The 9,207-nt window shown below is 39.7% G+C and overlaps 1 protein-coding gene across 1 annotated transcript in view; it reads left to right on the top strand.

The window, feature by feature from the left end:
* Window positions 1-7,356, top strand: part of crata (carnitine O-acetyltransferase a) — a 26,977-nt gene extending 19,621 nt beyond the window's left edge. Inside the window, exons 11-14 of the mRNA XM_050052999.1 lie at window positions 1,022-1,157; window positions 1,549-1,611; window positions 4,333-4,470; window positions 5,417-7,356. Coding sequence (XP_049908956.1) covers window positions 1,022-1,157; window positions 1,549-1,611; window positions 4,333-4,470; window positions 5,417-5,632 — 553 coding nt within the window. The 3' untranslated portion in view covers window positions 5,633-7,356. The remainder of the gene's footprint in view (window positions 1-1,021; window positions 1,158-1,548; window positions 1,612-4,332; window positions 4,471-5,416) is intronic.
* The last annotated feature ends 1,851 nt before the right edge of the window (window positions 7,357-9,207 follow it).

Raw genomic sequence — 9,207 nt, 5'->3', positions numbered from 1 at the left:
CACTCCATAGCACATTTTTAAAATAAAATGTAGATTTTCAACAGTTTGCACTAAACTGTCAAGATTTTGAGCAGGATCAGTCAGTAACACTACTATACAACCAGAAACAATGATTATCAGCTGAAAAAAATGGTTTTAGGGTTTAGTTACTCTTTAAGGGTGAGGCATGAGTCCTGGAGCCACTTTGCCATTTTCTCCATGACAAGAGATAATTTATCTGCCAGTTGTGCAGCATCCTTCCCATGTGCGTAGATGACTGTGTCATCTGCATACATTCCGATGTTCACATCATCACATACTGACGGAAGATCATTAATATATAGACTAAAGAGTAAAGGGCTTAAAACTGAACCCTGTGGAACTCCCATGGTACACGCTCTTGACGGTGACATTACATTATTTACCCGCACACACTGAGTATGACCTGACAGATATGACTTGAACCAGTTAAGAGTATTCATGGACAGTTTATATTTGGACAGCTTTGACAGAAGTATAGAATGGTTAACCGTGTCAAAAGCCTTTTGCAAGTCCAAAAACACTGCTCCTACAACTCCTCCTTTGTCTAGATTGAACTTAATGTTATCAATTAAGTAGCAGCACGCTGTTTCTGTTGAGTGATTAGCTCTGAAGCCGTACTGCATAGTACATATGAACACAACTGTATGAGAGGTTTTCTCTCACAGTTATGTTGACAGTATAAATGTTTGCTATTTGAGATATTATTAAATGAATTAAGATGAAGTGAGATCTGTGAAGTTTCTAAATGTTTGCAATGTGAATCAGATATATGTTTACAATGGTTTCCCTAAACAGAAGGCAAGGGTTGACCTGAACATGAAAGATTTACGTAAAGTTTATACTGACATGTTCATGTAGAATAGGCTAGAAGAGTTTTTATATTTCATAGCCTACATATGTAATGTAGGCAAAGAGAGGTTAAGCTTATGTCTAACAGAGGTTGTGTCTTCACCAGCACACAGTTTCCTCACACTTCCTTTCCCTCCTCTTGTCTGGGCAGGATGTACCAGCGCTGCTGTGCCACATATGAAAGTGCCTCCCTGCGGATGTTCAGACTGGGCCGCACAGATACAATCCGATCAGCTTCAAGTGCCTCGGCTGCCTTTGTCAAGGCCTTTGATGATACCAGTAAACAGGTCTGATGAGAAATTTTTAAGGAGTATTTTTGTATTTACAGCAATCTTTTTGGCAGTTAACTGACCAACTCAGGCTACAGCCCAAACTCTCTGACATGGTAATGCTGGGCTGTATCAAATCAAGGGAATTTATAGCTGAATGTCTTTCAAGAGCACATGAGCACTGAGCCTTTATCCATTTAACAGAGACACCACTGAGAACCTCATTTAAAAAGATAAAGTCACAGATAGAGGCAAAGGCAAAGTGATGATGTATAATGACTACAGATTATCCTTCTACTTTGTTGGACAAGTTTTTAGTCTACTTTTCAAATGTATTTGAACACTGTTTAACAATAACCTACTTGGAGATGGGTTGTAATGTTCCTGTCTTCCTCTTGTTTTTTTACAGAACACAGAGAAGGTTGATCTAATGGAGAAAGCTGTAAAAGCACACAGGTCATATACTAACATGGTGAGTATTCAAAGCAACTTGATTGGCAAAGTTGAAAGATAACTCTGCTATTTTTCAAACTGGGCCTGATTTTTCCATGTTTTTAGGTCTAAGTGACTAAGGGGAATGACAGCTTTTGAGTTTGGTCCAGTATTGAGTGAGAGGGCTGCAGCTGCATAACAGACTGCCATGCACTACAGGCAGATTCACTCGCTACAGGGGCGAGGAAATAAAACCTGAACAGCCAGTCAGAGTGATCTCTCTCACCAACAAGCTCTGCCGCTGATTCAACATGCTCAATCGGCCGAAAAGCTGCCGAAGTGCTGACGGTGCGGGACACACCGCAAAAACTAGGGCGAGAGACGCTCACTGACGGCCCGACTTTGACCGACGGCCAACCGTCAGCTTGGTGTGTCAGGGCCTTAAATGCTGCAAGCAGTTAAGCACTGTCAATGTACTGCGACTAGAAGTGCTTGTTTTTGCCACTGACAGGCTCAGATTCATATTCTAAGTGTCTGAAGACATTATGGAAAGGATCCCTACCGAGACAGACCTCTTTCTTACAGAGTAGATCCTTTTTGTTAAAACTGCGACAGCCCTGAAATCCCTATCATCACAGACACCAGACTCCTTTTAAAATAAACAGTAATTTTAATTATGTATAGAGCTAACATATTTCCACATCTGACTCGGTGAATTAAGTGTTACTATCAACCAAACCAGCATTGGTGATTCTTGGAACAGTTGTGAGATAAACCAAGATGGCTTTTGTGGGTTTTATTTTGCTTCTCTCAACTTTGAATGAAGTGTGTTTTACGATGATAGAATTACTGTTAATTTAATTGACCTATGGCTAAGCCACGCCCCCTCCACTCGGACAAACTATCAACATTCAGTGACTGGGCGCTATGGCAGGTGTCACAGTACACGGCATTTCGCGGGAGGCAAATGATGATTTTTGGGGACTTAATGATCAGATGTCATTGAGAAGTAACCAAAAGGGCCTAAACTACGCATTGGAGGGATATATTCATCATTTTATTGTTGAGAAGGTCGATGAAAAGCTTAAATTACAAGCCAAAATTTACAGGTCACAGTGTACGATTGTGAACCGCATCTCGTTGCCGTCGCCATCAAAGACAACAAGATAAAGTGCCACTGAATTTAAGGTTTTTGGCTCAGAATATGAGAAAAGGATAACGGCCTTTTTACCATCTTTACCAAGAGTGTCTCTCCGTTAGTTTGGTGCTACATTATTTACATTGAATCATTCAGCATAACGTTTGCCAACCTTTATCTCTGTGATTACAGATAAATTAACGAAGCTAAGCTCCAGAAGTTAACGTTAGCTTAACTAGAGCCCTTTGGACAACAGCTAACAATGATGTACAATCACCAAAGTACAAAAACTAGAACAAAATAGGCTAATGAACTCCCAGCAAACAAGGTGACATGATGAACAACGCAGCTAGGAGCTAACGTTAGGCTAACTTTAGCTAACGTTAACTAGAGATGTTAAAGATAACTTTATATTTCTTTCCAGCAAAGTGACAATATGTTGCCTCAAACACAATGTTGACTTACCTTAAAACAGATGTAGACATCATTGTTAATCTTATTCACATTGAGTTGATGTTGTGGTCTACCGCACAACGTTATCCAAAGGAGACACTTTTCTCGGTTGAGATGTGGTTTAAAGTGTAAAAAATACACCCCGTCGCCCAGCCTCTCAGGATACCTTGTGTCGGAGTTGCATGTACCCCATGCACACCGTTTGACCATTTTTAAACTTCAAATCTCAGAAAAAGCTCATAAAACCGAACAAAACTGACTTTCTGTAATGCATTTCAATGAACGTCCAGGCAGAGAATGTCTGAGTGTATGGGAATGGCTATACGCACTGTGATTGGCTCATCGCGTTTGAGGGCGGGACTTAGCCATAGGTCAATTGGAGTCTGGTAGTGATAACGTTTTCAGGGCTGTTTTTGGTTAATAAAAAGGGATTTTACTCTTTAAAAGAAGGTCTGTCTCTGTAGGGATAATTTTTATAATGTTGTAACAATCTGAGCTTGTCAGTGGCAAAAACAAGCACTTTTAGTGGACCTAAACTGGGATTACATTGCAGCCTGTTTTGTTACTGCTGCCTGTTTTGTTCTCACACAATACTTGACCAATTTCAAGAACAGATTTTTCCATTCATCGCATAATATAAAAGCATGGGAAAATAGGGTCCAGGTTGGAAAATACAGAGGTTACCCTTAAACAACAAGTCTGGAGATATTCTATATTTTTCTTTCTTATACTAACAAGCATTATGTGCATATGAAAGCCTGATACTTATTCTTCCTCTGCCATAGAGTGCCATTTTTGTCCAAAAACTATTAAAAACACATCAGTGGGCCACACTGTTGTACTGGGTTGCACTTGTACTTTCACTTGTTCCTCCATTACGATGAACACACACACACTGTAGTTTATTTTGACTCAATCCCACACACACCATCCTGCTGCCACAAATACTTGAAATACTAGAGCACCAACAAATCCCCAACAAATGTACTATTTTCTCCTGTTTGAGTAGCTTTTGAAAAAAATGACAATGGCCAACTGGTAGGAAACACTGTACTTGGTGTTAATCACTCGTTGTTTGCAAAAATCTAGAATAATAAAGTCTTGTGTTTTAGTTGTTAACATCTGGTAACTAACATCGCCAACAAATGAATTTTCTCTCCTCCTCCACAGGCAGTCAGTGGCCAGGCCATAGACAGACACCTGCTGGGCCTTAAGATGCAGGCTGTTGAAGAAAAAGTCTCTATTCCTGCTATCTACACAGACACTGCCTTCGCCAAAGCCTTACACTACAAGCTATCCACAAGTCAGGTACGAGTCAGGGTTGAAACTGCCACTGCATAATGGCAAAGCTATGTCTTCCTATGACCTATTACTAAGACCTCAAAAAATCATAGATGACAGTATGCTTAATGGGTCATTCCATGGAAACTGTTAAGATTGGAATTCTAAGATTTTTTTTTAATCATAACCAAATGTAGAATTTTGTATTTAATAGCATGAAGAATATGTTAGACCTGCTCTGTGTGGAGTTTGCTGTTCTCCCCGTATGAGCGTGGGTTTTCTCCAGTACCAAAAGGTCAACTTCACTGTGACATCAGGTTGTCCTGTGAAAACACTTTTCTGGCCAGTTTTCATTGTCACAGCTTAGCAACAGAAAGTCAGATACTAAATTGGTGACACTCATCTTGAAAACTGTGGCGATTGTATAGATCTTCTGTTCTGTTTGGAGGGGGATGTGTATGAAGCATCCATGTTTTAGCATATCTTTGCGGCAGCCGGCAACATCCATATTTGAAGCATTATCAGCTGTCACGGCTTATTATGAGTCTGGACAGACATGGATGCAAATTGTTCCCGCAACTTGAATGGTTTGCGTAGGCATACAACCATGAGGCTGAAATTCTTTTTTTTTTTTTTCTTTTTTTCATTATTTGATTAACACATTTCCCATGAAGATGAAGCATGAATACTCCTAAAAATGGAGTGTTACCTCACAAGACTCTACCAGACTCTAATTTTAACAGAAAATAATTGAAAACATAAAAATTGCAATTTTATATTTGAGTTTTTTACTTCTAATAATGCTAATAATTACAGGTGAATTAGTGTCACTGAAAACAATATTGACTGTTTTATACTTCCTTTTTTTCCATTTAAATGTTGGGGAACTGAACTTAACAGTTTTCATGGAATGACTTTTGTGTATTTACGCCCATAACCAAAACTAACCGCTACATTATCATTTCTTCACAAGGTACCGTCCAAGACTGACTGCGTCATGTGTTTCGGCCCGGTTGTACCCGACGGATACGGCGTGTGCTACAATCCTATGGAGGATCACATCAACTTTGCGATGTCATCTTTCAACGCCTGTAAAGAAACAAATTCAGCACATCTTGCCCAGGCAATGCAGGACGCGCTGTTGGACATGAGGACACTGCTGGAACACACCCCGAGAGCCAAACTGTGAAGCGTCTCCAGACTTTACTAACCTCTGTGTAGATGAAGTGAATGTGACAGGGCTAGTCTAAATTACAGTGCTAATGCGTCAGATCTGATAGGAAGACTACTCTTAGTGTGACTGAGTGACATTTTGAATAACTGAACCCCACACTTGGTGCAAGGCTGCCAAGCTCAGGTTGATAGCCTGAACCAGTATTTCCACCATGATATTGATCATCCTTACACACTTGAAATAATGCAGTGATTCAGGCTGCAATCTCAAAGCCCATTGGCTCTCAGTCCAGTGACGATTTAGCCTCTGGTGCAACAGCCAATATATATTCAGGGGTTCTGGTGTAGCCAGCAGATATCCAAATAACAGATATCTAGGCCAACACTTCCTCTTTTGTACGGCGCTCATTGTTTACAGTCCTATTGGCTACTTCCTGTTTATAGAGATTATACCCGCTGTGTAATGCTGTTCTTCTGGTGGTACAGTGAACACACACATTAGATTATTTTTTTAACGACATTTCTGTTTCAACACTGAAATATCAATAACAGAAATGATCATGTTAATTGTTACAGATTGAATATTTTATCATTTTGTTCTTATTAACAAATCACCCACAGCCCACAATCTGGTTTATGCCTCTGTGCCTTAGACCTCCACTGTTGTTTGAAAACTATAAACACCACCAAGCTGTACAGCTGCATCAGGAAACACTTGGCTTCTTTGCAGTAATAATGGCCAGCATGGTTCATTCAAACATAATTATGATGGCAATTTTTTGGTTGCTCCATTGCTGCATTGTACAGAGCCTGCCAGAGCTCTCATGGTAGAATTATACAGGTGTGGAAATCTGAGCACACACAATAAGTCTCTAGTCTCCACAGACTAACAATATATGCACAGGAACTGATGAACTGAGCTCACAGTTTTGTGGACTTCCACCTTGTGCATTTGACATTCAGGACAAATACAGAAAATTCAAATTCTTACAAAGAAAGAAGCAAGTCAAAACATGTTAGCCACTGTACACTTACTCTTTGTTGTACTTTGTTATCACATGTAAATTAATCATTAGCAATCAAGATTTATGCAGTACATTTCATCAATCTGTGCACATAGATTACCTCCATGAACACACAGTGTATTAATCCATGCCTTTTATTTCATTTTATTTATCTGTGTGCTCTGACTTCTACATCAATATATAATATCTCTACCATATGACACCCAGCAGGTGATAGTATTGTGGCTACTCTGCATTGTTGTCTTCTCCAGTGTCTATTTATTTCATACGACAGTTACAAAAGTCAGAATTACATTTTAAAAACAAAATCTTTATTGATCTTATCAGTTTAAAGTTGCCCCGTTTGAAATAATTTAATATTACCCTGTTTTGTGTCATGCCATGAAGCCACATGTTGTTTTCTGAATGTAAAATTTGTTTTCCAAACATTTCAAACTGCAAAATGACTATATCTTCCAGGAGAGATGCCTCCACTTGATCAACTTTTTTTGGCCAGTAAAAGTTTCATTCATGTTTGTTGTGCAGTAGTCATCATAAATTAAGTTTTAATACAGAGGTGTAATTATTCTGAATGTAGAAATTAAAACAAATATTTTGAGAGGATAATCAAGCAGGAATTTTTTGTAATAACCCAAACCATGATGAGATGGTTTTTGTTTTAATTGTTCAATACTATCCCAAATTAAATGCATGTTTTTGTTTTTGTTTTCAAAGCACTTGCTGTACCTTATGGCTGGTTTTGTTCTTACAGTGGAATTTTTCTTAAATTTTACTGCAGCACTATTTTATTTTCAGCACCGTCAAAGTGCACTACTGATATGTTTGGTACCAGCCGAAACTTTGTTAATCCAGTGATTTATCATTGCACTTACATGAAGTTGGGGGACTGACAGAGACAGATCAATTAAAGAATAGACCAAATCTGTGCAGCGGACGCCCAGATATCCTGACTTTTGTACCCCCTTAATACAAGGTGCAAATGCATGCAGAACACATTAGGACTGTAATGTGATTGGATCAGTCAGGCTACATATAGAAGAGTTCAGGCTCACATTATGATCCTAGCCAGGTGCAAATGCAGTCAATACAGCATGACGACATTCTTAATTCAGTTTTTTTAAATTCAGTTTAGCTCATGTGCATATTAAGATCTAATCATAAAGCAGGGAAAATCAAGATAAGAAGAACAAAGACCCATGATCATATGTCATAATCCAGATAACATACCCACATATTGATCATGTGTTAATAGGGCCTCAGTCTCTGGGTCATGCTTCCAAAACTCTGCATACTACTTTTGCTATAATGCAATGGGATAGCATATGTTTGTTAGACTCTCCCTATCTGGCAAACACTCACAACTTCTCTTTATTTCTAATGGTGTTTGCTAATACCTCAGGGTCAGCACTTTGAACCTTGGAGTTGTTATACTCAGCAACACTAGCCTCAGTCGTCTCTCATGTTGGACATTCGTAGGACCCCACCTCACAACACACAGGACTCAAAAGATCTGCAAACACCACCTCCCAGAGGTCCTGTGTCCATGCCTTGACAGGTCAGAGCCATGTTCCAGCCAAGATCGTGGGTACCTCTGATGTAGGCTACAGTGCTAACCACTACACCACCGTGCCGCCATTGTAACAAGATGACCCATTTTATTCCCTTGACCTGTCAGTAGTTTTAATGTTTTGGCTCATCGGTGTACAATATCAACATCTTTGGATTTGTAAGAACTTCAGTAAAGTTGTTATCTTGGAATAAGCCATTGCTATCTACATAGGGAGCAGGTCCTCATCCACAGAGTCCGCCATGTTGCATCGCCATGTTTCTACAGTAGCCAAGAACAAACTAACCACACACTGGCTCTAGATAGGGCCATTTGGGGCAGCTGTGACTTAGAGGTAGTGCGGGTCATCCACCAAACAGAAGATCAGCAGTTCAATCCCCAGCTCCTCCCGTCTACATGCCGAAGTATCCTTGAGCAAGATACTGAACCCCAGATTGCTCCCGATGGCTGTTCCATCAGTGTGTGAGTAATTTAAAAAAAAAACTGAGAAGCAGGTGGCACCTTGTATGGTGGCACCTTGTATGGTGGCTGTGTGTGAATGTGACTCATAGTGTAAAAAGCGCTTTGAGTGGTTGGATGACTAGAAAAGCGCTATACAAATGTAGGTCCATTTACCATTTGCTTTTTTGCATAAGCCACCATTGTTAGCAGTCCCTGAAAATACATAGATTTTTATTCAGTGTTTTCACCAGTTTAAATCACTGGGTACATTCATTTTAGATAGGAAGAGACCTGCACCTGCAGCTCCTGCTTAAAGCTTCCTGAACATCTGGGCCCGTATTCACAAAGAATCCTAAGACTAAAAGTAGCTCTTAGTGATGTCAATTTTCCCTTGGTAAGATAAAAGTTATTCACAAAGCATCTTAGGCCTTAAGAGAGCTCCTAAGGTGAAAAACTGTTAAGAAGAGAGAGGAGGACTTTTAAGAAGCCTAAGAGTGTCTTAAACAGAGAAGATGGCGGAAAGACAGAGAGGAAGGAGAGATATTCTCCGTAGCCTAT

Source organism: Epinephelus moara, chromosome 9 (assembly GCF_006386435.1).
Source record: "Epinephelus moara isolate mb chromosome 9, YSFRI_EMoa_1.0, whole genome shotgun sequence".
Classification (NCBI taxonomy): Eukaryota; Metazoa; Chordata; class Actinopteri; order Perciformes; family Serranidae; genus Epinephelus; species Epinephelus moara.
Note: the sequence above shows the minus strand (reverse complement) of the source record. Positions and strands in the feature narration are given on the sequence as shown.